Source organism: Dryobates pubescens, chromosome 23 (assembly GCF_014839835.1).
Source record: "Dryobates pubescens isolate bDryPub1 chromosome 23, bDryPub1.pri, whole genome shotgun sequence".
Lineage (NCBI taxonomy): Eukaryota > Metazoa > Chordata > Aves > Piciformes > Picidae > Dryobates > Dryobates pubescens.
In genome coordinates this window covers 13,587,320-13,615,253 of record NC_071634.1, presented here as the reverse complement: position 1 = coordinate 13,615,253, position 27,934 = coordinate 13,587,320, and the positions used below count along the sequence as shown (strand labels likewise).

Here is a 27,934-nt window from a genome sequence, read left to right as displayed (position 1 = left end):
TAGTAGTATTATAGTATCAGTCAGGGTTGGAAGAGACCACAAGGATCATCTAGTTCCAACCCCCCTGCCATGGGCAGGGACACCCCACACTAGATCAGCCTGGCCAGAGCCTCATCCAGCCTGGGCTTAAACACCTCCAGGGATGGGGCCCCAACCACCTCCCTGGACAACCCATTCCAGGGCTTCACCACTCTCATGGGGAAGAACTTCCTCCTGAATCTCCCCACCTCCAGCTTCATTCCATTCCCCCTAGTCCTATCACTACCTGATATCCTGATAGTAGGACAAAGTTCTGATGGCAGCTGCAGTTTTACAAGGTTGCTCATGAAACTGTAGTAACTGGTGCAAATCATCCTGGCTTGCATCAGGAGTAGTATGGACAGCAGGGTCAGGGAGGTCATTCTGTCCCTGTACTCAGCACTGGTTAGGCCACACCTTGAGTAGCAGTGTGTCCAGTTCTGGGCCCCTCAATTTAAGAAGGACATTGAGACACTTGAAGGTGTCCAGAGAAGGGCAGTGAGGGTGGGGAGAGGCCTTGAGCACAGCCCTATGAGGAGAGGCTGAGGGAGCTGGGATTGTTTAGCCTGGAGAAGAGGAGGAGGGTGAGGAGAATGACTTGTTCATGTTTCCCAAGATGAGGAGTGAGAAGGAAAGGGCATGTTCACAGAATCCCAGCATGGTGGGGTTTGGAAGGAACTTCCGGGGTCATCTAGTCCAACCCTCTGCTAAAGCAGGGCGCCCACAGCAGCTTGCCCAGAATCACAATGTCCAGGTGTGGTTGGAATCTCTCCAGGGAAGAAGACTCCACAACCTCTCTGGGCAGCCTGCTCCAGGGCTCCAGCACCCTTAGAAGAAAAAAGCTTTTCCTTGTGGAAATTTGGATGGAACCTCCTGGGTGCCCATTGTCCCTTGTCCTGTCACTGGCCACATCTTCTTGCCCCCTGCCCTTTAGGTACTGCCCAGCACTGCTGAGCTGTTGGATGGAATTACTCATATTTGGGTGGTTGCAGTCTTCACCTAACATTTACCATTTTGAACTTTTACCATTCCTGTGCTCAGCTTGTGTCACTCCAGCTGGCTAACTTGCCACACTAATAGTTTGGTCTTGTGGATTGAGACTTAGATTACTAAGATGGAAACTCAGCTAGTTTTTTTCCCCCCTCTTTAAGGCAGCCACACTGGGTTAACCATCACACTTCCAAAATGGAATGGAGATTGTTTTGGTTGGTTATTGTTTCCTAAGCACTGGGGGGGGAGGGGGGAAATCACAAAAATCTCTGTTTCCTTGAGTTTCTATTTTCATCAGGTACAGTATTCCACATTTGCTCAGTGCCCTCCATTGTGTTGCTGTGATTTCATCATCTAATGGAGGAAACCAGTGAAACACAATAAAAGTGTGTGATTGAACTGAGCTGAAAACACAGCAGTGAAGAGAATCCTACCTTAGCTGCCTTTTCTTGTACATCATATAGATTGCCCCTTGGTAGCTTAAGAAGCTATTTTAACACTGACCTTCCTTCTATTGTCTGATTCAAGACACTCACTTTCATAAAGCCAGCTATTTATGGGAGTTGGCTGAAAATCTTGAACTGATGCCAGAGTTTTGTGTAAAGCTAAACCTTGACAGAGAGCATTTTATTGTTCAACTGACTTGGCATAATACCAGGGTGGAGGGCTTAGAGCATTAAGAAGTGACAGGAGAAGCAGGGTAATTGTTAGTGTGCCTTTTCTGAAAGTCATTGCAACAGCAATATTGATGGGAAAGAAAGGATGATTGAGTGCTAGGGCTGGAGTTAAAGGCACAAAGACTTGAAGTGATGCTAAGTGCTGTTTCCTAGCTCTATCACCATGCCTGCTAGCTGCCAGTAGGTATTGAAATGCAAGCTTTTCTTTTTCAAGACCAGATGAAGTTTAGGTGCTTAAACCAACCTGAGATGCTTGCTTTCAAGCTTGTGGTGTCTCTGAAGAAGTAGAATCTGAGCTGTACTTCAGGAGGCTGCAGTTGATTCTTCTGCTCCATACCTGAGTTCTGTAAACTAAGCAATGTTCAGATGTGTGTGCCTGGCCACGACTTGCAGTAGTTCTGTTCTTTGCCATTCAATCTATGAAGCTTTCCCCCCTCCCCACCCCATAATTAACATTTGTCCTCTTTCTTCCTCTTCTAGGATTCAACCAGTGTTGTTGCTGCTCTCTTCATAGACTTTAAGAGTTCCTTGCTTGCTCACCTCCCCATTGAGTTCCATGCCCGAGAGAACTTTTTGATGATTGCACTTTTCCCCAGAACAAAGATTTATAAAGCTTTTTATTCCCAGGTAAAGTGAAAACAAGAGGGATTGGTTGGGGTGGGGAGGGGGTGACCTGTGGCATCTGCCGTGTGAACTTGAGACTGGTGTGGAGGGGGACTGCCCTGCCTGGCCCTGTGGACCTTCCTAGGAACATCGTTGCTCCTGATCTTTGGAGCTTGCATGTGTGAGAAGCTTTTAACGTCTGTCTGTGCTTCTAGTGACTGTGTTGCTCGTTAAGTTTTACGATCCCCATCTGCTTTAATTTTGTCTCCTGAAGCCAGTGAGTGCTCTGCAAGCTGGTTTTCTAGTAGTTGCATTTGAAAAGCAGCACTGGTTGGTGTCTGACTGGCTGCAGCAGTTGTGTGTGGTGGCAGAGGTTCTATTGTGTCCTTTTGTGGTTAGACACACTTGGCTGGGGATCCTCGGGGAAGCTCTCTTAACATCTTTACATCTCCCATATGGCAGTGTATTATTCTCTCAGATTGGCTTCATATATTGTAATGCAGAGGCTTTTCATAAACAACACTTTAGAACAATGGCACTTTTGAGGAAATGAGCCTGGAGATTTTGGGACTTCTCAAGGGTTTTAGTGTGCAACCATGAGGCTGGGCTGGAAAAGACCACCTAGCCCAGTGAGTGATCCCCACGGGTAGTATTAATGTTACCATCAAACTTCTCCTCCTTTTATCTTAAATATTTAGTTTCCTCCTGCTGTTCCACTGTGTGAGTGGTTTGGAATGTTTAGTTGGGTTTTGAATTTTCAGCCTATTTTATTAGGTCTCCTTTTATAGCTCTTAAGCTCTAGCAGCTCAAGCCTCCTTGAAAGATACAGAAATGTCAGATCTATTCCTTCCGGCTCATTCAGCCTAATAAAGTAAAACCAGATCCTTTTGAATCTAGGCTTATGAAAAGGTCTCTTTTCCTCTGATGCTTGTGATACTTGTCTTTTGATCTCTGTTTTGACTGGAGAGAGCCCAAGTGTGTGTAGTGTCCATGATGAGGGGATTTGCTCCCTGTACAGAAGCAATGAGTTGCCTCCTGAGCACGTTCAGAGGTGCCCTACCCTTGGTTTGCTTTGATTCAATAGATCCTGCTCTAACTTTGAGAAACTCCTTCAGCTACTTTCTCTTTTACTACCCACTGATACTGCAGATTTAGATTGGATATTAGGGAAAAAATCTCTTCACAGAAAGTATGGTCAATCTCTGGACCCAGGGCAGTGGTGAAGTCATCACTCTTGAAGGTATGTGAAAGTTGTGCAGATGTGGTGCTGAGGGACACGGTTTAGTGTGGACTTGGCAGTGTTAGATTGATGTTGGGCTTCATCTCAAAGGTCTTTTCCAGCCTAAACAGTTGTGTGATTCTGACAGATTCTAGCATTCAGGCTGTCATCCTTACTTTCTTCCTTTAGTATTTCTCTTTCCTCTGTTACTGCAGCTAGATCTGTGTTTTCTGTGGAGCATCTCAGGGTTGTGTAGACTCTCTTCCAACTTAGTTACCTGAAACAGTGTCAGCTCCCTTCAGCCAGTGCCAGACTCATTGCAAAGGGTGTCACAGGGCTTTCCCAAAGCAACTCTGCTGTTGGCTGTCCCCAGCCTTCTGCTGCCTTTTCCCCCCTCCTTGTTGCTATTTATTGCAGTCTTGCTTTGAGCCAGCTTTTTGCCAAGCAGTTTTACACAGAGTTTCAGTTTCTGCTGTTGAAAAGTTTCTCATCTGGCACCATACCAGTGGCTTTGCTCAAGCTCAAGGAGATGAAATGTGTCTTTTGTCTTAGAGATGTTATCTCATCCATGAAAACTACTCATAAGATCACGTGTGCATGATTGTGAGTGGCATGGAAGCACAGGGTTGTGTTTTGTTAGCATTTACTGCAGGTATTGGTTGACTGCCTCACAAATCTTTTCTGCAAGCCTGCATTCTCTTGGAGTCACAAAAAGTCAGCATTCTACAAACCTGTAGATACAAAGATTCACAACAATGTAGGTTCTGATTTTATCCTTCTCCAATCATGTGGCACAAGACCTTGCTTCAGGGATCTATGCTTCAGTTATTCCCAGCCTTCTTGAAAAGGGAACACTATTACCCATTCCTCCAGAGCTGAGTGTGCTGAATTCCTTCCAACTCAGACAGCTGCATGGTTTTGAGCACACAGAACTGGAATCTGGTTTGCAGATTCTGCCTAGGCAGGACACTGTGTCTCACATCCTTACTTTAATTGGTAGGGGAGGAATATTAGCATTAAAGTATATGGATTATGATTTATCTCCACCTTCATAGAATCAATGAGGTTGGAAGAGACCTCAAAGATCATCAAGTCCAACCTGTCACCCAGGACCTTATCACTACTAAACCATGGCACCAAGAGCCACATCCAATCCCCTCTTGAACACTCCAGGGATGGTGACTCCACCACCTCCCTGGGCAGCACATTCCAATGGCTAACAACTCTCTAATGCCACACAGCAGTTCTTCTTTTAATTGTTCATTAAGCAACAGGAAAACACTGCTCTGTTTCCAGCAAGCTCAGTCTCAGCCTGACCTGTGTTTTCACTTCATCCCTAGCCCCCTGACTCAGAAAGAATACAATTTTCTGCTGACAATTTTCTTCTTTGCATCCCTTCATCAGTCCTTTCCATCCCCTGTAGGCTTTTCCCCTAGTCTCTAAGACATGGATTTGAGTGGCTATTTGTCTGATTGCGTGGATCCTCCTACACAAGCAATGATGTCTTTGTTAATATCAAGAGCTGAGTTTATTTTGATGGGTTTTATCTCAGTACCATTGTGTTTTGGATGCCAGTTTGTTAATGGAAAGCAGTCCTTCCTCCCCCAGTTTTGTCTTGCAGCAGATTATTGTGAGCAATGACAATGGCTGTTGCCTTTACTTGTTAAAAGAAGGGAAATACCGAGCTCTGAAAGGACTGTGTGATTCATCTGACTGATTTCTAGGTTCAGAGTGCCATTCAGATGAATGTGGCTTGGCTTGAGCAATAGGATGCCAGCCAGAAGGTTGTTGCCTAGAGAAACGAAGGGCTCCCTTTTTCTTTTGTGATGGAACAGTTTCTCTTCAATTTCTAGCAATGATTGCTGCAATCTTACCTCATGAAAATTGCAGTGCTCCTTAAAGGAGACTGCTATGAATTCCCTCCCTGCTGTACAGCACTTGGATTATAGAGATGAAGTATTTTTATTCAGTGAAGCATGCTATGATTAAAAGATAGCTGTGAGTGGGACTCTTACTTTAGTGGGTAATTTTTTTTCTCAAGGATTTTTTTTCCCCAGCTATGAAGATGGAGGGAAAACTAGAACATTTCAGAAAGGTTGCTTCTTCAAGCAGTTCTAGCCCAGCCAAAGAGAAGCTTACACAATCTGAGCTGTGGGGACTTCTTCCATATTTTCAATCAAGGAATCACAGAGTGGTGGAGGTCAGAAGGGAGATCATCTCCTCCATGCCCCCTGCTCAGGCAGTGTCACCCACAGCAGCTTGCCCAGGATCACAATGTCCAGCTGGGTTTGGAGTCTCTTCAGAGAAGGAGAGCCCACAACCTCTCTGGGCAGCCTGCTCCAGGGCTCCAGCACCCTCACAGCAAAGAAGTTTTTCCTTGTAAAAGTTCAGATGGAACCTCCTGGCTTCCAGTTTGTGCCCATTGCCTCTTGTCCTGTCACTGGGCACCACCGACAAGAATCTGATCCCATCCTCTTGCCCCTCACCCTTTGCTATTGATCAGATCCCCCCTGGGGCTGCTCTTCTCCAGGCTAGGCAGCCCCAGGGCTCTCAGCCTTTCCTCCTCACAGAGATGCTCCAGGCCCCTCAGCATCTTCATAGCCTGCTGGACTCTTTCCAGTAGTTCCCTGTCTCTCCAGAGCTGGGGAGCCCAGCACTGAACACACAACTCTTGCAGCCACACCAGTACCGTGAGCTATTTAACTCCTAGCTAACATGCACATATTCCTTCAGGTGAGCAAACCAAATTCCTAATCAAACTGAAATCAGTTTTTCAAGATAATGACACTTCTGCATGTGTCTGGTTTGTTGCAGGTTTATTCTTCGTGGCAAAACCAGATCAACTCAGGAGTATCTCTGAGGGATGTCCAGGAAGAATTCCTCTCTGCGGAACAAAAGAGACTGTAAGTTGATGCCACTGACTGCAGAGCAGTTGCACATTCGACTGTGGGCCACACTCAGGATGATGCTGTCACTCCTTGAGGGTCTTGGTAGTGACTCAAAAAGGAATCACTGGGTTTGTAGTGCAACACTCCCTTCATCCTATGGTACTAGGTGTATGTAGTCATCTGATTTAAAGCAGATTGATCTCTGCTTCTTCTTTAGCTAACCAGCAAATGAATTTCCTTGTTTTAGGCATTCCAGTGTTCAGAAGCTATTTACTGCCCTATCTTTTCCTTCTGGGGAAAGACACAGGGAACTGAAAATATCTGCTGCCCTTCCAGAATTAGAGAGGTGAGGAATTATTTCTGCTTTCAAGGGGTCACTTTTGTCAGAAACAATACCAAAAAACAATTGGCATAGGTCCTAAAAGTTGCTTGTTCAATAACTCTGTCTTCACGCTGGCTATTTGTATTCTGAGCTGAATTATTTACTTTCTAGGAAACCTCTGTTTGGCCTCTCTCCTTATCCTTTCCCAACTACTTATCTTAATGAAATCTTTTCATCTCGATTGTAAGAAACTAATTAACTTTTCTTTGGAAGGTTTGTGCAGCACTTTACAGTCAGCAGCGTCAGTCACCAGCCAGTAATGAGGGCACATCTTCCTATTTTGCTGCAACAGTCAGACATCATTTCTGAGACCAAGGCAGAAAGTGAGAAGGTAAGACAGCAACTTCCTCTCCCTGCTGCAGAACATTGAGCAAATATTCTCCCTGTCATGAGCCCCTCTTGCAGCTAATGCACTGGAGTTTGTTTGGCTGTGCTCTCTGCGTCCTCCCCCAGTGCCAGCAGCTCACACTGAACTTCCTGCAAGTCTGTTTCTTACAATAAATTGTTCTGCCCTGTTTTCCTGGTTACATTACTTGCATTTTCTACTTTGTTTGTCTTCGTTTAAGCAGTCCTTTGGAAGTGCTAATGGCCCTTCAAGCCTGCTAGCATAAAGGCAGAAAACGAAGCACTGCTCTTCAAGCGAACGGCTTTCTCTGATGTCCAGAGAGACTTAGCCCTAAAGCAGGAGCTTGTTTTTATGAATTGCTGAATAATTTAACTGAATTGTTCCCTGGAACATAAAAGTCCTTTAAATAGCATGGAGGTAGCACATGATATTTAACATTTACTGATATTATCTGTGGAACACTCAGTTCTCTATAGGGCTAATAACAATTGTCAGACTTAAGGAGCGCTTTAAATAGCGTTTGCAGAGAAAATATTTCCCTGTAACTTTCCAGCAGTCGAGATCTGCTGTAAGCAAGAATGGCAAAGCAGCAGGAATTTAGTAGTTCTCTTTGGATGCTGCAGTATGGCAGCAGACTTATTTCCTGGGCTCTGGCTTAGAGAGCATACCAACGCTTAATTACATTAAGTGTAAATTACTATTCCTTAATGAATGCTTTCAAATCTGATTGTAAGGTTGGGGGGAAGTGTTACTGTGTATAGTAAAACACAACAACAAACAAAGAAAAATCCCAGAGTCCCAACATGGTGGGGGTTGGAAGGGACCTCTGGGGATCATCCAGTCCAACCCCCTGCTAAAGCAGGTTGCCTCAGGCTGCTCTTCTCCAGGCTCAACAGCCCCAGGGCTCTCAGCCTTTCCTCCTCACAGAGATGCTCCAGGCTCCTCAGCATCTTTGTAGCCTCTCCAGTAGTTCCCTGTCTCTTTTGAACTGGGGAGCTCAGAACTGGACTGAGTATTCCAGATGTGGCCTCAGTAGGGCAGAGTAGCGGAGGGGGAGAACCTCCCTTGACCTGCTGCCCACACTGGACCCAGTACTGAACCCTGGGCAACACAAATAGGATTGAAATAGTCTGCAGATGGCTGTCTTCAAATACCACATAGTTAGGAACTGGAAGAGGTAATTTGTCTGTGAGTAGCAGGCTGATGAGCTGTGATGACTGGTTACCAGGGTGACAGAACTGGTCAGGTTCAGCACAGAGAATTGTCTTAGTCATGTTTCCTCCGGAGCTCATTTGCTTCCTTCTGCAGCAGCCTCCAGAACACAGTGTAGAAATGTCTAGATACACACCCCTGGGAGAGGTGCTCTGACTGCTTTGCAGTGTTTCTTTGCTGTCATCCCTGTCCAAATCCACAAGAAGGACACACAATGAAGACAGAGGTGCCTCAGAGGTGGTAGCATGTGGGAGCTGTTGCATGCAGCTTCTGACCAATCCCACTCAAAATGCAGCTTGGCTGGAAGAAATTTTGTGTATTGCATGCTTGGTTCAGCATCGGAAACCCAAGGCTGCTCTTTGTGTTTGATGAGACTGCCTTACACCAACACTTTGGGAGCCACTTTGCTCAATTACTGTTCTTTGTATTTGAATGAGCCCTTTCCAGCGCAGGAAGCACAGCCTCTGGGGTGCCTCTTGCAGTGTTTTGTCTGACAATTGCATTAGTACTTATACTGCAGACTAGATTTTAATGTAAATGGTTTTCTAGTGCTCTTTGCTGTATTTATTCATTATCCTTTACAGTATTTCAGGTATGAAGGCCAAGAGTAAAGGTTGTTATAAAATGATGCTGATCTGAGTAACTGCATAAGCACAATAGTCCCACGCTATCTTGCTGTTCCTGTGGCCAGTGTCTCTTAATTTTGGCTTCAGATTTTTATCAGGACAGCAGCCTTCTGTCTGTGCAGTTGTTGTAGCTCATTTCTAGTCCTCGGGCTGCCCCCCCGCTTATCTGCTCCCTGTGTTTCAGGTGGTTGTCACCATCATAACTGGGCTGCCAGGATGCCGCTGCAGTGACCTCTGCGCTTTTCTCGTCACCTTTAACAAGGAGCATGGCAGGTTTGTACGGCTCAGTGGTCATACTGATCACCAAAAAATAGTGAGGAGTGAAGCAGCAGGAAGGAAATGAAGCTCTCAGTGTTTCACTTAATTTACTTTTATATCCCAGTTGCCAATCTGTAAGCAGGTGTGTTGTAAGAAGGGATTCTGTCAGTGTTATGAGGCACCTTAACTAGCTCTGCGTGGCACCCTGCAGGCTTTATGACTTCAGGTACCTCAGCTAACTCTTACACCAAGTAGATTGGCCCTTAGAGTTTAGATGCTGAGATGTTTCAGAGGGGATTTCTTTGTTGCTGTTCCATGCTAAGAATACCACAGGTAGCACTGTATGATGTGTGCCTGGGACTGCTCCTGATGCTACAAACAGCTAAGGATAACCTTAGAAGGGCCACATGCTTCAAGCATGTATGGACATCATCACAACTTGAAAGAAGGTTGAAAGAGACCTTCAAGATCTTCTAGTCCAATCTTTGACCCACCACTGCAAGGTCACCACTAAACCATGTCCCCGAGTACCAGCTCCACATACTATTTAAATACCTCCAGGGATCCTCACTAATTCGAGAAGAGCAGATTTAAATGGGATGTTAGGAACAGGTTCTCTGCCAGGAGGGTTGGTGGAGCACTGCAACAGGCTTGGCAAGGCTCTGAGCCACCTGATCTAGTGAGGGATGTCCCTGTTGACTGCAGGGGGGTTGGACTGGATGACCTTTGGAGGTCCCTTCCAACCCAAACTGTTCCATGATCATGTTCATGATGGTGACTCCACCACTGCCCTTGGCAGACTGTTGCAGTGTTTGATAAATGAGTGAAGAGCTTCCAATTTGTGACTTGTGGTAGTGAGTCTAAAATGCATTTATCTTGGAGAGAAGACTTCACTACAGTCCTTGCTACAGCATTGTTTGGAATCTGACCTGCTTTCTGTTCTACAATAGCAGCAGATCTATTCAGGACATCTATTGTATGGCAATAAGATAAAGCTCCTGTAGGAATTTGCCATTCTGGCTGTTGATCCAGCTTCTGGAAAATGAACAAAGGAAGTTCTTAGCCTTTTAAGTCTTACAGCCAAGCACTCTGCAGTTCATCTTAGTATGCAGAGGATGTTCTGGACTTTCCGTGTGCGTTGCTTTGAACTCAATACCATGACATTAGCAATGTTATCAGGGTTCTGGTATGGATGCAGAGCAGGATCATGGTTCTGGTTGTTAGTGTAAACATGTGAGGTGACTTTTCAGTGTTCTGTCAGAACTCATTTCACATTTTTCTGCTATTGCCAGTGCTACTTAGAATTTTTGCAGTGAAATTGTTTTCATGCCCAGAGTCTTTTGAAGGGGATTCATCCGATTTGTGTTTCCTGCACGACTACCAAAGAGCAGAGTCCCGCACGCGATGCGGCGCGTCGAAGGAGCTGTTGAATGTGGTTTTATCAACAAAACCCCTACCAGACAGCCTTTGGGCAGCAATGCACAGAACATGCCTGTGCTGAAAATGTTGGGAAGCCATGTCAGCCCCTCTTTGCCATGTGGTATCAGCACCCTAGAATCTTAGGGCTTGTCAGATGTGTTACTGAGCTCTCGGTTCAGGTCTAGTCATGAGGTCTGTGGAGACAGGTTGGACTTGATGATCCTCGAGGTCTCTTCCAACCTTAGTGATACTGTGAGGGGAAGAAAACAGAATTGGATGCCAGAGAAGATTGACTTCTTCCCTTGCTTTCTCTCCTGTAGGTGGCTGGTTTACAGACAAACTATGGACAGTCCTGAATGTTTCAGTGCAACTCACTTCCAGCGCTACCTCTCCAGTGTCTTGGAGGCCCAGCAAAGCCACAGCCTCCGTCTGTCTGCATATGCTAAGAAGAAAAAGCGTCTCTTGGTGGTCTTGCAAGGGTAAATGTTTGAAACCATTTGCAGTGCTGCAGGGATTTTCTGTTCCCTTCCTGTTTCCAGGGCATTTTTCATCTTTCTCCTCAAATTTCTGTGCCGAACTGAACTGTGCACTAAACTCAGCTTCTCTGCAACACATTCATTTTATGGCATAGAATAGAATTAACCAGGTTGGATGAGACCTTTGAGATCATCAAGTCCAAGCTATCATCCAACACCATCTAATCAACTAACCCATGGCACTGAGCACCCCATCCAGTCTCTTCCTAAACACCTCCAGGGATGGTGACTCCACCACCTCCCTGGGCAGCACATTCCAATGGCCAGTCTCTCTTTCTATGAAGAACTTCTTCCTCATCTCCAGCCTAAACCTCCCTTGGCACAGTTTGAGACTGTGTCCTCTTGTTCTGGTGCTGGTTGACTGGGAGAAGAGACCAACCCCCACCTGGCTACAACCTCCCTTCAGGGAGTTGTAGAGAGCAAGAAGGTCTGCCCTGAACCTCCTCTTCTCCAGCCTAAGCAACCCCAGCTCCCTCAGCCTCTCCTCACAGGGCTGTGCTCCAGACCCCTCCCCAGCTTTGTTGCCCTTCTCTGGACACCTTCCATCTTTCCTAAACTGAGGAGCCCAGAACTGGACACAGGACTCAAGGTGTGGCCTAACCAGTGCTGGGTACAGGGGCAGAATGACCTCCCTGCTCTACTGCTTGTTGCTCCACTGACACTCTGATGTCCAATCAAATGGAAGGACAAACTGGTTCATCTTCCCTGCTTAGGAGATGAGTTTTAAAGTTTTGGCTTCTCAAAAGAAGCTTTCCCACCCTTTTCTAACAGCATCTCAGATTGTTGCTAAGTTACATTTCCTTTACTGGTGCAGCTGTGTGTGGTTTCATTTGGGGTTTGTGTTTATAGGAACCTCAGGCTCACATAAACTGCTGTCATGCAGAAGCTGTTGGATGATGAATGTGGACATGTTAATTGTAGAAGCTCACTGGAATTGGAATGCTGAGAATTGAGAAGTGTTACTTTTTAATGGCTTTTTTTTTCCCCTCTTCACTTGAATCATACTTAAAGCTTAATATACTTCCAGCAGGCACAACAAGCTTGGATTTCATTAGGCTTTTTGTGCTTCCTGAAGGCTGGGATTTTGGGGTTGCATTGCTTCTCTTTCTAGTTGCCCATTTATTTCTAATGTTAGTTGCAGTCAGCTGAATTTGTCTGGATTTGCCAAGTTTTGAACTGCTTCATGCCTATTTCAGGAGGCTTTTTGGCAGTCTTCCCCTCTTGCAAGCAATTGATTTCTTACTCTGTGCTGGAATGTGTCATTCTCTTTCTCCTAAATAATATTTCTTTTTGCTTCCTTACAGGTACACTGATGTGATTGATGTGGTACAGGCCCTGCAAACTCATCCTGACCCAGATGTGAAGTCTTCTTTCATCATTGGAGCAGTTAATACTTGTGTAGAGCCACTGAGCTGCTATATGGAACACAGGTATACTCTTAACAAATAAATGTTCAGTAGTTTGAACAGAGATGTGTCAGTTTGAGATCACTTTTTCAGCAATTAGAGATATGTGATATGATAGCCTGTGGTGTGGGGACAGGCTGACAGAACTGGGGCTGTTCAGTTGGAGAAGAGAAGGCTTCAGGGAGGCCTTAGAGCAGCCTTCCAGTACCTGAAGGGGGCTACAGGAGAGCTGAGGAGGGACTTTTGACAAGGGCTGGGAGTGGCAGGATGAGGGACAATGGCTTTGAGCTGGAAGAAGGGAATTTAGATTTCATATTAGGATGAAATTCTTTACAGTGAGGGGTGAGGGTGGTGAGATACTGCAACAGGTTACCCAGAGAGCTTGTGGATGCCTCCTCCCTGGAGGTGTTCAGGGCCAGGCTGGATGAGGCCTTGAGCAATCTGGGCTAGTGGGAGGTGTCCCTGCCTATGGCAGGGAGGTGGGATTGGATGAGCTTTAAGGTCTCTTCCAGCCTGAAGCACTCTATGAATGTATGATGGTTGGTGCCATTGAGCTGTCTTCAATCTCATCTAAGTATTAGGTAACCCATCCTGGGTGAACTTGGGAGTGCTGTGTGGTCAGAGGCATGACGCTTGGTTTCTGCTAGGTCTGAAATGATTCATAGTGTTGATCAATGCTTAGCTTGGGGAACAATAACCAAAGGTTGCCTTGAGTGTACTGCTGCAGTAGAGGCACTGTGGTGAAGGGCTTGGTAGAATCTGGACAGCCATCTGCTTTTGGATCCGTTTTCCTACAACCTTTGTGTGAGCGGAACTGAAAGTGGAGACACCTCTGTTTGGCTTCTTGATTGTGTCACTGCTTGGGAATATGAAAGGAAGGCTTTCCAGATTGAAAACATGGGATTTCTGGGAAGCAGTCCCACATTCAGTTGAAGAGAGCGACAAAGCACGGAAGCAAAAGCTTTGCATGCGTTAAAATCTGATATCCTGGGTGACTGCAGAGGCAGGGTGGGGAGGAAACGGCAGCAAAGCCAAGTTGCTGACATTTGAAAGTAGTGGTGTGTGGTGGTGGTTCACACTGCAGGCCTGTGCCCCACACACCAGCCAACGTGGAGCTGCTTTGATGGGCATGGCTGTACAACCAGGCTGCTTAAAGCCTTGCAGCTGACCTGATGAAAACAAGTTAAACCAGTTGCAGTTTTCAGTATGGAAAGCGTTGTGGACAGGCAGCCTTCTCATGAAGGGTCCCCACCACCTTTGGAAGGCACAGTTCTGTGGGGCAGGCTTCAAATTGCTGTTGTTTAACTAGGAATGAATGTAATGTTGCAGCCTTTCTGACTTCTTAGACTGCAGAATAGATTGTGTGGCAGGAATTAGCTCTCAAGTCTGTCTGAATTCAAACCATCTATAAAATGAACTTTGAGGAAAGAACTCTCGTACGACAGTTATGTCAGTTGAAGAAAGGAAACATGGAAATGGATTTGGGTGCAGAGACTTTGTCTGTGAGTGCCCAAATGAATGCAAATGCTTTACTTAATGATCTCCATTCCTGATGTCCAAACTTCTGCTTTTCCAGGCTGCTGTTCCCCAAGTTCTTGGACCAGTGTTCGCAAGGTAGGTGTCGCTTCTGCCTCTGGGCTGAGCCATATGGCCAGGCAAGTGCTCTGTAAATGTAGGTGCTCAGAGGATGGTAGTAAACCCTTCAAGCTAAGAGCCAGCTCTGCTCAGCAGACAGTCTCTGCCCACATTGTTGAACACCATGGGTACCTGGAGAAGATGTGAGAATATGGAGGATGGTTTCCAAAGACCATGAGTTAAACAGCTTACCTTCAGCTGTTGTAACTTGTGCTGTGTTGTTAATCTAGGAGCAAAACAGGCAAAATGCCTCTTCTGGGCAAGCACAAGGAAATGGAGCTCTCCTTAATTCTGCTTTAGCAGGGACAAATGAGCTGCCCATGTTGTTTGTCACATCCTCCTCTTAATGCAGTGTGGAGGATCATTGCAGGGTTCATTTAACATTGCAGAAGACAAAGAAATTCCCTCGCAGAACTGCTGCTTACCTGTTTATTGTGTTTGATACCCTGACCCTGAGTCCCCCTTTGTCAGGCTTGGAGTTTAGAGCAGCTGTTGGTGTAAGTGGGGTGCCATCCTTCCTGACATGCCATCATATTGGCTCTAACTTCCAAGAGCAGGAGCAAATATGGCTGTAGCACCTCTGCAGTTGTTTGTAACAGTGGCATAGCAATATTAAGAGCGATGGATGTGGTATGTGTTTATGTGAGGACAGACCTCTGCAGTCAGCTTACAGGAGGTTGTGAACAAGGGGGAAGTATCTGTGTTCTTCTATATAAAGCAGCAGTTTATTCTTACTAGAAGAAAACTGGTGGTGCTCTAAACTGAGGAAACAAAGACAAGTGTGGGTATAGGCAAGGAGGAGTTAATTAGACTTTGGAAGGTTACCTTCACTACAAAAGTATCCTACAAATGTGGGGTTAGCCTCTTCCTGCTGCTTGCCAGGTCACTTCTGTTGTGTGGCTTTCTCTGCAGTGATTGGCATCTCCTGTCCTGTGTATAAGGAGAAAATTTTTGCTGTGAGGGTGCTGGAGTCCTGGAGCAGGCTGCCCAGAGAGGACTTGGAGTCTCTTTCTCTCAAGAGATTCCAAACCCACCTGGCCATTGTGATCCTGGGCAAGCTGCTGTGGGTGATGCCGCTGTAGCCGGGGGGTGGACTGAATGATCCCCAGAGGTCCTTTCCAACCCTTACAATGCTGGGATTCTGTGTTCTGAAGTTGCTGTGCTGATGAAGACATCACCATTGTTAAATGTGCCCATTGTACGTGTGGGAGCGAAGAGGATCCATTATTTCTGTGGAGCATATGGATTTTTAATCGATCCCTCCTGTGCCTCTCCTGCTTCTATTGAACATGCTATTCCCCAGGCTGCAAAGATTGTCATTTTTTTCTTTAGATGAATGCATAAAGAAGGAATTAAACAAAACTGGGTGGTCTTCAAAATGCAGTAGAAGCAGAGATGGCAGTGACAATTCAGAGAGAGGAGCTCAGAATTCTTCGTTACTGAAGCTTTGCAGGCACCTTTCACTTCTCAGGAAGCTATTTTTCTTCTGGGATTACACTACCTGTTGGTCAGTTTAGTGTCACAGACTTTTCACAGAACCACAGAGAACTGTTTGGGTTGCAAAAGACCTGTAAGATCATCGAGTCCAACCTTCAGCCTGACACCACCGTGGCCACTAAACCATGTCCCAGCCAGCCATGTCCGCACACTTCTCGAACAGCTCCAGGGACAGTGGCCCCACCACCTCCCTGGGCAACCTGCTCCAGTCCCTGCTAATCCAAGGCCAGTTTTTGTGGGCTGCAAGATTTGTGCACAGGTGTGGGCAGAGCTGAAGCTTGCAGGTTCCCCAGGCTCTGAGCAGGTTCCTGTTACTCCCAAGGTTGCGTGGGAGTTTACAAGCAAGGCTGACAGCGAATGCCCGAAAGCTGTTCCCCTGAGACAAGCACAAATGAAGTGGAGATTGACAGAGGAGCAGGCTGGGTGATGAGCATGAGGCAGGGTGCAGGGGCTTCTTATTTGCTGGCTATTTATATTCCTTGAATCTTTCCCTTGGCTGTAAGCTTTGCTGGCTTAGTCCTTGACGATTACCTGTTCTCGGCCTGGCGCAGTGCTTCGAACTGTGATGTAGCATTTCTGTTCTACAGCCCTTCTTATTGTTCTCTGCCAGCCTCCCAGCAAGCACAACCATGTTTGTAATTAAACTTGACTTTGAAATTAAGATCAAGTTGGGGATATTAAGCAAAATCCCCACTGTACATAATACACTTCACAAGGTGCTGCTTGTTGATTAGCTTATTCATACTTCTCATCTGAGCTGCGTGCTCTGCATAGCAATTTCAAGCTCACGTGTGATCTGATCTTCTCAGCATGCTTGCTGTTCTTCCCCTCTCCCCTGCCCTATCTCTCTCAAGAGCAGTGGTGTGCTAAAGAAAACTTAAGATGTTCTGGAATTGCAGTGGAAGCTCCTTGGAAGATTAAAAACTATAGCCACATTAATGACAGAAGTTTGCTTGGGCTGTTACTGAGGTCCCAGCTGGCCCCTGATGCAAGGACAGTAACTGGGAGTGTGTGGTTTAATGGGAGTAGCCCAGAAGCATTTGGCATAGAAATTCCTGTGTAAAGAAGGCTCCACAAGGCTTGGTGGACTCCAATGACTGATGAGGAGTAACTGTAGGCAGCAGATTGTGGATGTGAGCTTTGTTACCTGTTCTGCTTTAAACAGTGATGAGCTGAGGGCAGGAGAAATGCATCTGCAATATCTCTTGATATTCAAGAGTTGTTCTTCTGTCTTACACTCAGCTTGTAGGTACAGGAAAGTGTCTGAACTTGAGCAAAAAAAGAGCATTCTTCCTGTCCAGACAATGCTGACCTCCTAGGGAGTCCCAAAGGCCTGGCACAGCAATCTCATTGAGGAACTGGGCTGAAATTCTTTCTGATGTAACACCTTCTTGATGGAATTGGCCAGCAGAGACCCTGTAACACTGGAATGAGTCAGATAAATGTGAGATGTCATCTCACATTTGCTGTTTAATGAGATCCCTTCCAGTGCCCACAGCGTGATGGCTGCGATCGCTGGTGTGCTCTTCCTGCTGGCCCTCAGAGGCATCTGCAGTAGCAGCAGTTGGTTCTTACCTGACAGGAAACTTGACTTACACCTGGCAAGACACACCAGACACCCTAAGGCTGTGCTGCCCTACAGTGAGAGGTGGACAGGCTGGAGAGATGAGTGGAGAGGGAACTAATGAGGTTAAATGACTGCAAGAGTAGGGTCCTGCACCCCGGGAGGAACAAACCCCTGCACTGGTGCAGGTGAGGGCTGATTGCTGAAAAGCAGCTCTGCAGAGAAGGACCTGGGAGTGCTGGTGGACAGCAAGTTCATCACGAGCCAGCAAGAGCTAAAGGATGGGGGGCAAACAGGTTGGGGCCACATTATTGTCAGTGGTGCCTAGTGACAGGACAAGGAGCAGTGGATGCAAACTGGAACCCAGGAGGTTCCATGTGAACGTAAGGAAAAACTTCTTTAGTGTGAGGGTGCTGGAGGCCTGGAGCAGGCTGCCTAGAGGGGTTGTGGAGTCTCCTGTGGAGGCTTTCAAAACCCACCTGTATGTGTTTCTGTTCAGCCTGCCCTTGGTGATGCTACTTTGGTGGGGAATGTTGAACTGGATGATCTCTGGAGGTCCCTTCCAAGCTCTAACATGCTGTGATTCTGTGATTCCTGCCACAGGCCTGGTGAGCAACGTGGTGTTCACAAGCCATGCCACCGAGCAGAGACATCCACTGCTGGTGCAACTGCAGAGCCTCATCCGAGCGGCAAACCCTTCTGTCTCCTTCGTCTTGGCAGAGAATGGAGTTGTGACCAGGTAGCACCCAGCACTGCCCAGCCTTTCTAGGACACCTGCACTTAAACTTTCATCCTTTTGTTTTACTCTGGTAACTTCCACAACACGAGATGCAGGCTTTTCATGGCTTCTTCCTGCAGAAGGCATCTTCCCTTTGCATTTCTGGTCGTGGAAATGGAGGGATTAGGAAATGTGTGGCATTGTTAGCAGGGTGTGATTTATGGAGCTGTTACTGCCACAGCAAGGGAAAAACACTTTTACTGTGCCACCTTCTGCTGTGTGTAAATAGCAGACAGACAGTAGGCCCTTTGATTGCACTTGTAAAACTAAAGATCTTCCTCTTGATCTCCTTTACAGGAATGAGGATATCGAATTAATCCTCTCGGAAAGCAGCTTTTCCAGCCCTCAGATGATGAGAGCTCGCTATTTACTGTACCCTGGCTGGCAAGTATCTGGGCTATTTCATCTAATTAACGTGGAGATTAAAAAGTCCTGCTAACTTCATTTATATTTTCTTCACTACTACTCATTGGGAGCAGGCAGCAGCTTTGTAAATCATTTCTCAGAGGCAGCCGATGAGTGCTGTTAGCAGAGCAGGATTGGTGTCCTTTCACAGGGAGAAGGATCCTTTCTGGGCACCATTTAAATCATGGCAGGATTACTGCTGCTTTACAGAAGAATAGAAAAGAAACCCTCTGGGAATAAGCTGGGAAGGATTGGACTGAGTGAGGTCAATAATGACTGGAGTAATATTGTGACAGCTCTTCAGCCTTACTGGAATGAACTTGCTATGTCAGCCTAGCTGTTAGCAGAACAATTACTCATGGAAGCCTCCAACCTTATTGACAGTCTTGGCAGAGGCAGAGGGCACAGCGATGCATGGTACCATGTTTTGCAGTTCACACTGAGTGATCATAGCATGGTTTGGGTTGGAAGGGGCCTCCAAAGGTCATCTGCACGATTCAGGGTTCTTTACACATCTTCTTGTTGTTATCTGTGCTGCACCTACTGGGCAGAAAATGCAAAGCTGTTGGAACTCCTGGCTGCCTGTTCTCCTCTCAGGTTTATTGTGCTGGAAGTACCACTGATATACCATACCCTGCCAGTCCTGTATGGATGTGTAGCTTTTTATTCTTAATTCTTGCTCTATATTGAGTGCAAGTAAGGCTCCTAAAGTCAGCTGGCACAGAGCTTGGGATGTCAGAGCTGCTTGTGGATTGCAGGACACAAGGCAGAGAGAGGAAGCAGGAAACAAAAGTATTGCAAACCTTTGGGCAACTGCTAATCTGTTTGATGAGAGTATGTAAGAAAAAGAAATGGCAGCAGGAGGAGACTCAAAAGGAGTGCTGAGTGCTCTGGAGAACCTAACCGTGTTAGTATCACAAGTTCGTGGGTGCCGTAGTAGTGTTCTTCCTGTGAGCAAGACTTCATTGTGGTGACTCAACAGATGTTCCTTCTAAGCAGTTTGTTAGATGCACAGCACAAGCAGTTGTGGCTTCTGTGAGCTGAAGGGCTGTGTGTGTGTTTTTGTCTTAAGGTATGAAGGCAAATATGGAGCTGGCTCTGTCTTCCCTCCCATGGTTCAGATCTGTGTCTGGTTTAACCGTCCGCTGGAAAAAACACGATTCGTCACCAAGTGTAAAGGTACAAGTGGCCTTTGGCTGCCTTGATGGAAATCCAAGCTTGAAATACTGAGGAGCAGGGGGGGGAAGGCAGGCACTGACATAGCACAGTTATTTAATTACTGCTGGAGTAAACTTCTAATTGAAAAACCCAGCTTTGCTTCTTTAAAGTACATTCAATTATCTTCTTCAGTGCCTGACCCATGGTTTTGTTCAGATGGAAATCTAATTTTTGTTTGGTTTCTAGAAACTGAAACACTTAGCTTCATATGTTTGCTTTTAATTTGATGTTTAATTTTATTCAGCAGTGTTGAAATGCAGTTTCTAAGTGACCATGAGCTTCTATTTACTTCTTTTCTATGCCAAGTAAACCTTTGTCGTTACTAGAAAATAAGCTCAGCTCTGCGCCGAGCTGCTAGAGTAGATCTGTAATCATGCCTTTCCTTCTTTCCCTAGCAAAACAGTGTTAAGGAGCACCATTACACTTTCCACACACACTGTAAGCCTTCCTTCTGCCAAACACATGTTGTTTCCCACCTACCTCATAGCAGAGAAATGAGAACATCTAGAAATGTTCCGTAGTGGGGCTCCCGGGCACACTGCAGCGGTTTCCCCTAAGCACTAGGATGTGGATTAGAGACCTGTAGTGTAGGTTTGACCAGAAGCTATGCCTGAGAGAAGAAAACTAAGTGAGAGAATCTGTTTGTCTTCTGTTTCACACAGCAATTAAGTCATTGCTCAAGCCAAGTCCTTTTTCTGGAAACATCTATCACATCATGGGCAAAGTGAAGTTCTCAGGTAAGGGCACATTGCTACTTCTCAGTCACAGTATCACACTATCACTAAGGTTGGAAGAGACCTCAAAGATCATCAAGTCCAACCTGTCACCACAGACCTCATGACTAGACCATGGCACCAAGTGCCACATCCGATCCCCTCTTGAACACAGAGTCCTTTTGGTTGGAAGAGACCTTTGAGATCATCCAGGGCAGCTGTTAGCCTGGCACTGCCAAATCCCCCACTAAACCATGGCCCTCAGCACAGCATCTCCACGACTTTTCAATCTCTCTAGAGCTGGGGGCATCACCACTGCCCTGGGCAGCCTGTGCCAGGCCTTGACAACCCTCGTGGGGAAGAAATTTTTCCTAATGCCCAACTTAAATCTCCCCAGCACTCTTGTCCTATCTCCTGGGTTTTGGGAGAAGAGACCAACCCACCTTGCTCCAACCTCCTTCAGTAGTTATGTGTTTGTCTTGTGCTGGCCCTGCATATGTGAAAACTTTTTAACTTCCTTTCTTCTGTCTCCACCTGTGTGTGGATGCTAAATTAGTTCAGCAGTTATTCAGACATTTCTTTCTTCTGTCTCCTCCTTGATAGATTCTGATAAAGTGATTGAAGTCTGTCACAACACATCATCTAATTCTCTCAGCCTTGTGCCTGTTCAGGAGGGGCCAACTCCCCCTGATTCGAGAAGTGATAACAGAGATTGCAGCAGCCAGCAGGAGTTTTTCCTTGTGTTCATTGGCTGCTCTCTTAAGGAAGAGGATATCAAAGATTGGCTCAGAGAAACTGCAAAACAGGTTTGTGGGCATGTTTACTTCTGCTTGGTGGGATCCACTTGGCTTTTCTTAACAACAAAAGGAGGAACTGGAGTGTCTCAATGAAACATTTCTTTCAGTATTTGATCTCCTCTTGCTTCTGCCCAGGTATTAGCATTTCAGGCTGTCAGTGCATTTCAGACAGGGGCTAGGAGTGTGCAAATGTGCATGGTAATTTGTGTATTGTTTTATTACCTGCTGCAGCTTATTCATGGGCTGACTTGCTCTTGAGTGCTTGAGTGAATGGACCATGTCCAGAATAAACACAAGATTGTTTAGCTGGGACATGATTGCCAAAAGCTGAAGTGTGGTGTGAAATAAATCTTCTCGAAGTACCTGAACGTCAGAAAGCTGCAGACATGTTTTGCTTGGCTAAATTAAACCTCCCTGGAAGCAATTCACTGGAATGGGGCAGATAGTTTTGTCATGTTGTCTTGCTTCATTTGTCAAGTGTGTGGCTAGGAAAGCCTTGCTGTCTTTCTGCATGGCTAGTGTACCTGTGCCTTAACAGCTGGAGAAGGGGCCAGGCGTGGCGCACGCTAGGAGAAGGCTTGAGCCACAGGGTGCAGTTGCAGTGTCTTGCTAGCTTGTTAACTTGCTAACAGGTACCACCTGACCAGGGCTGCAGGGCAGGATGGTTCCCTGCTGCAAATCATGGGACTTGCAGGTATTGCTTTTGCCAGCCTGCACATCAAGCTCCTAGGAAGTGAGTCTTGAGGCTTGATTCAGAAATATGCCTGAATGGAAACTGTTCAAGCATACAGGCTGTTTATTTTAGCACTCTAGTTGGAACCTGAGCCTACAGTTCCAGCTGTGCCCTTTTGGATGCCCATATTAGAATCACAGAATTGTTTTGGTTGGAAAGACTTTTAAGATCATCAAGTCCAACCATTAACCCAGCACTGCCAGGTCACCACTAGACCGTGGCCCTCAGCATCACATCTACACAGCTTTGAAACCCCTCCGGGTATGGGGACTCCACCACTGCCCTTGGGCAGCCTGGGCCAGGGCTTGATAATCCTTTCAGGGATGAAATTGTTCCTCATGTCCAACCTAAACCACGACTGGTACAACTTAGGGCCATTTCCTCTTGTCCTATCACTTGTTCCTTGTGAGAAGAAGCTGATCTCCACCTGCCTTCAAACTTCTCTCGGGTGGTAGTGGAGAGCAAGATAATATTGCCTCATCTTCCTTTTCTCCAAGGTGGACAACTGCAGTTCCTTCAGCCACTCCTCATAAGGCTTTTGCTCTAGTCCTCACATTTTGGAACACTTGTTAGTTAGAAATCCTCCTGGTTACTTCCTTATAGCTTTGGATTTTCATAGTAGCTCTAAGAAGTTGTGTAGGAAGGGAAAAACCTTCCCTGCAGACTGTTGTTGGAGCTGCTCCTAAGGCTCCTCAGGTTCTCACCTCTGTTCTAGCAGGTGGTGTTCCTGCAGGGAAGTATTCATTTTCTGTGAAGGTCTCTCATGCTCTGTAGATGTCACATAGCTGATGTATGGAGACAAAAGGTTTGCCATGTAAGAAAGCACTCTGTGCAACACCATTTGAATGTCAGGAACACTTAGAACTGAAATGCCACCAAGTTTGAAGTGTTTCCTCTTTGAGCAGTTCAAGACTGAAGTGTTTGTACAGTTCCAGTAGCTAGTTCAGGGTGTCACTTCTGAGAGCTCCTGCATGGTGCATGAAAGAAATTAATTACCATGGATTTTTTAGACTAAAACCTGTACCTGTGCCAGGCTTGGGGGTTGGTTGGGTTGGGTTTGCTTGCTTGTTTGTTTTGGATGTTCTTGCATTAATTTATTGAAATTGAGTGGTTTGAAATACTCTTAGAATCATTTCTGCTGAGGTTTATATGTCAGATCACTTCATTTCTACTTCTGTTTCCAGAGCATAGTTTGAGGGCCCTAGTGTAATTGAGTGATGCTGTCTAGAAATGAGAGAGGTTTGAATCCATGCTTGTAAAAGGAGCACTTCTATGCTGGGCATGAACATGCTAATGTGATCATAGATTTCACTGCTATTATCCATGTTTTCAGGAAACAGTGGCTCTGTTTTGTGGTTTGAGTTCATGTTTGGGGGGGGATGGTGGTGGGGGGGTTTGTTTGTGTCTTTGTTGTTTGTTAGCAGGGTTTTTTTGTTTGTGCTTTTTGTTGATTGTTTGCTTTAAATAACTAAACCATAGTATTGCTGTATCACTCAGTAGATCTATAACTGGGGTCTAATTCTTCATGCAGAAACCTCAGAGGAAAGCCCTGAAGACCAGAGGAATGCTAACCCTTCAGGAAATAAAAAACATTCATGTAAGTAGGAGCAATTCATAACCAGCCCTTCCTTCTCCTGCTTTCCTTAACTATCCATCTACCTGCCATACCAGGCGTGCTGAGCACTAGGTGATTATGGCACTCAACCATCTTTTGATATCCTTAAAGCACAGCTGAGGCTTTCCAGGGAGGATTTTTGGGATCTAAACCTTGGTGTGATCTCACAGTTAGCTGTGAGGAGCCACTGGACAAGCATAACGCCTTTGGTTGCTCTAAACACTCCTTCCTCATTGTTTCTCCCTGTGCTCTGTAGGCTCTTAGTTGCAAATTAAAAGCCCAAATGCCTGATCCTGCCCAAACCAAGTCCCTTTGGGTTGTAAGGGCTGTCTCTGGGTTGCTAAGAGTCTGGCATGGCTATCATCAGTGTTGTTCTACCTAACTCCCCTAGGCCACATGGATGTCATTTCTTATGCTGTCTTTTCAGAGTGCTCCTGTGTAGCCAGGAGCCTTACCTCCCTTGCTGGGTGTTCATTTCCAGAAGAAAAATTCTTTCATCTGTTTTTCCACAAAGTGTTTTCACTATTTTGTTATGCTAAGGATGGTGAGACACTGAGCCAGGTTACCTAGAGAAGTGGTAGACACCCAATCCCTGGAACCATACTAGGTCAGGTTGTTGCTGCGAGCAGCCTGCTCTAGCTGCAGGTGTCCCTGCTGACTTCAGGGGGCTTGGACTGGATGACCTTTGAAGGTCCCTTCTAAGCCAAGCCATTCTGTTAGGGCTGTGTCTGAGCACTTTGGGGCTGTAGATGGTGACTGTATGGTTTGTTGGTGTGTTTCTTCTGCACGCAGGTGAAGCGCCACTTGGATCCCCTTCCAGCTGGTTACTTCTACAACGGGACCCAGTTTGTCAATTTCTTTGGTGACAAAATGGATTACCACCCATGTATCCTTTCAGATGGGGAGGGGTTCAGCCAAGGTAGGCCACAGGCCCTGCAAATCACCTCAGCAGATGGTACAGTGAGGGGCCAAACGTGGTTTGCAGGTGGCAGTATGAAGTGAAAAGCTTAGTTCCTTAAACCTGGGCATGGCTGCTTGCCATTGGAAGCTGACTGTTGAGGCACTTTCTCAGAGAACAGAATCAACAAAACAAACCCAAAACCTCGACATGAGCTCACATGGAGAATAATTTATGACCCATAGCTTGTCCAAGAAATCTGTCTCAAACCAAATAGTGCTGCAGTATTGCTTGATGCCTGGTCAGGGCTGGTAAAAGTTGCAAATGAATGTGATTTTGTGTGCCTGCACACGCTGGAGTGAAAACAATCAGGGTTGCTTTAGCTCTTACCACAATGTCCTCCTTTTTTTCTGCCACGTATTTTGCAGCAAAGCTGATGCTGAAAAGGTTACTCCCGTGGTGTGAGAAAAGCCTTACTGGGCCTGCAGTAATCTGAGCCTTAGAGAACATGAACTGCAGCTGAAGTAGGGACCTCTGGGGTTGTTGCCAGAAGTTGGCTGTCTCCAGAAGCAAAGTACACTCAAAGTGCTCTGTCCATGCAGGTACCCTTAGATGATGTCCCAGTCTAAGGGCAGCATTCAGGACTGGAAGGCTACTGAGGAAAGCAGCTCACAGTGGCTCTCCAGTGGGGCTCCCTTTATACCCCAGCCCAGTGTGCACTGTGGGCATTTTATTTCCTGGGGCAAGTCCACAAGAAAAGTAGGGTAAGGGCCTGGACCCTGAGGTGCTCTCTGATGGCCATGGGGTGCTGAGCTGATCTTTAGCAGGTCTCTGGCAAGCCCTGGCCCCTGGTGTCTATTAGGGGTTTGTGTCTCTGCCAGCTGTTTGTCAGGCTTCTCTGTCAGAGTGGTTGCACCTTCTACAGCTGTGCTGGCTGAAAAGAGCTGAGCAGCAAACTTGGCCTTCAGTAATTAATAGACATTTATTCCCCCTCCAGCCTGGTGTTTGCCAGTAAAAGATTCAGGCACTGCTTAACCACTTCTGGATGACTTCACCTTGGGGTGGACTAATTTTAGACTTGACCAAAACAGCTGTGGACATCTGCAAACCTGCTGTAGTTTTGTTCTTCTTACATCCTGCTTCTGGACTGGGAAATGTTCACTGTGCAACTCCTCCTTTGTTCCCCAGTACTACAGAGCAGTTGTGGTTAGGTTTGACTGCAGCTGTCCTGGAACGCCATAGATGGAATTTCTGCTTTCCATACGTGTCCCTCAACTGTCCCTCACCCTTCCCACCTGCTTGTTCTTTTCTAATGAATGCTCTTTGCACAAACATTTATCCTTAGCTTGCTGAAATCAGTAATGGACCAATTCATGAACGATTACTTGGAGGAGGCCAACAGGGAGATAGAGAAGTACAACAGAGAGCTAGAAGAGCAGGAGTATCATGATCTCTTTGAGCAGAAGACATAAGCACATGCATTCTCTATATTTCTGAACCACCTGTTGTCAGTAACCAAAAATGCTGTTGTCCTTGCTGGTTAACTAGAGAACTAAGTGAACTGTCAGTTTTCAGCACTCCTTCTCAAACTAAGAGATCATTCCTGTAAGGTTGGCATTTTAACATGGTAACTGCTTAGCTGTTTGTTCTGTCAGGTTTGCTTCCACTTCACCTTAATTCCAGACTGTAAAAAGCATCACCTGGAATCTCTGGCTAGTAGTGGAAACTTATTTAAAAGAAGAAGAAGAAGAAAAGAAGCAAAATTGTACTTCTTAGTAGGTCAGAATGTAATATGGAATTGGTCTGTCGTGCAGATATCAAACACTTCCGTCTCTGGGTGTCCCTTGAAAGTTGTTGCACAGAAGCTTTGATGAGCAGTGGGGTCCTTAGTTCAGAGTGTGTGGGATTAGGGGGTGTTCCCAAAGCGAGAAATGGGGGAACACTTCAACAGCTCAGAATCTGAGTACCCAAATCCCACAGCTGTGAGAGCGTTCCCAAAGCGAGAGATGGGGGAACCATTACATAATTCAGAAGAGTGCAGAGCCCCACTGCTGTGAGGGTATTCCCAGAGGGAGAAAGAGGGGGGGAAATAGCATTCAGAAGAGTACCTGATCCTGCAGCTTGTGAGGGTGTTCCCAAAGCGAGAGATGGGGGAACAATAAAACAACTCACAAGAGTACCTGATCCTACTGCTGTGGAGTGTTCCCAAAGCAAGGAATTGGGGAGCAGTTAGCTCAGAAGAGTACTTGATCCTACTGCTGTGAGAGTGTTCCCAAAGCAAGGAATTGGGGAGCAGTTAGCTCAGAAGAGTACTTGATCCTACTGCTGTGAGAGTGTTCCCAAAGCGAGAAATGGGGGAACCATAAAGGAACTCTGAGTACTTTATGCCACTGCTCTTGGAATGTTCCCAAAGCGAGAAATGGGGGAACAATTCAAAACCAAGGAAGGCTACCTAATCCCACAGCTGTTGGGGTGTTCCCAAAGCAAGAAATGGGGGAACAGTGAACTCAGAAGAGTAGCTGATCCCACTGCTGTGAGAGTGTTCCCAAAGCGAGAAATGGGGGAACGCTTCAAGGGCTCAGAGGAGTACCTAATCCCACAGCTGTTAGGGCGCTCCCAAAGCGAGGAACTGGGGAGCAGTGAAATAACTCAGAGGAGTACCTAACCCCACAGCTGTTAGGATGTTCCCAAAGCAAGAAGCAGGGGAACAATTAATGACTCAGAGTATGGAATCCCACTGCTGGCAGGGTGTTCCCGAAGCAAGAGACGGGGGAACACCTGGGCAGCTGCATTGTCCCAGGGGACCGCACTTCTCACAGCCTTTGCACAGTTTGAGTCTGCAGTTCCAATTCTGACTTTCCTAAAGAAAAGGTGTTTAGAGCATTTCAGGGTGAGGTGAGGTAAGTGGAGATGTCTCACTCTCATCCCAGTGTTGTTACTGGTGCCCTAGAAAATCTACGGCACGAAGGGCAGTCATCTGCAATTTAGTGTTGCTTAGAAGATCCTCTCTGGAGGATTCTTACTTCGGTAGTAAGAGCTAAGTAAAGCAAGAGAAGAGGGAAATTCTGTAGCTAAAGAATTCCTTTTCATGAAAATTGCTTCTTTCCAAAGGTAAAAAAAAAAAACAACCATTATGAAGAGGTAGGCTGGGAACAGGAGAGAACTTGTTTGGCAGGCAGCCAGAGGAACTTGCTCACCGTAACACTTCATTCAGCTGCTGCACCGGGTTTGAAGCACTTGCAGCTTTCCTAGTTCCTAAAACCGGTGTAGCTACTAAATGACCCCGTACTGTGACTTCTGGCAACTTGTCTTTTAACTTAATTTAGTGCAATTTTAAAGTGAGACTTCATAGCCCACTGACTGAAGGATTAGAAATTAGCCTAGGAATTATTTAAAGGTAATTATTGAAGCTTATGTGAATGAGTGGCTTATTGCGGCATGCCGTAGGGGGGCAGGATTTTAGTCAAGTGAAAACAGTCCAGGAGGAATTGGGTTTTTTTC

General features: G+C 46.2%; 1 protein-coding gene across 1 annotated transcript in view; it reads left to right on the top strand.

Annotated features, from left to right (window-relative positions):
• Positions 1 to 27,560, top strand: part of DNAAF9 (dynein axonemal assembly factor 9) — a 74,182-nt gene extending 46,622 nt beyond the window's left edge. The window contains exons 22-37 of the mRNA XM_054172425.1: positions 2,166 to 2,312; positions 6,322 to 6,410; positions 6,643 to 6,741; positions 6,991 to 7,108; positions 9,146 to 9,234; positions 10,959 to 11,117; positions 12,479 to 12,604; positions 14,157 to 14,194; positions 17,880 to 18,015; positions 18,352 to 18,438; positions 19,532 to 19,638; positions 20,340 to 20,414; positions 20,994 to 21,196; positions 23,452 to 23,517; positions 24,328 to 24,421; positions 25,793 to 27,560. Coding sequence (XP_054028400.1) covers positions 2,166 to 2,312; positions 6,322 to 6,410; positions 6,643 to 6,741; positions 6,991 to 7,108; positions 9,146 to 9,234; positions 10,959 to 11,117; positions 12,479 to 12,604; positions 14,157 to 14,194; positions 17,880 to 18,015; positions 18,352 to 18,438; positions 19,532 to 19,638; positions 20,340 to 20,414; positions 20,994 to 21,196; positions 23,452 to 23,517; positions 24,328 to 24,421; positions 25,793 to 25,905 — 1,746 coding nt within the window. The 3' untranslated portion in view covers positions 25,906 to 27,560. The remainder of the gene's footprint in view (positions 1 to 2,165; positions 2,313 to 6,321; positions 6,411 to 6,642; positions 6,742 to 6,990; positions 7,109 to 9,145; positions 9,235 to 10,958; positions 11,118 to 12,478; positions 12,605 to 14,156; positions 14,195 to 17,879; positions 18,016 to 18,351; positions 18,439 to 19,531; positions 19,639 to 20,339; positions 20,415 to 20,993; positions 21,197 to 23,451; positions 23,518 to 24,327; positions 24,422 to 25,792) is intronic.
• The last annotated feature ends 374 nt before the right edge of the window (positions 27,561 to 27,934 follow it).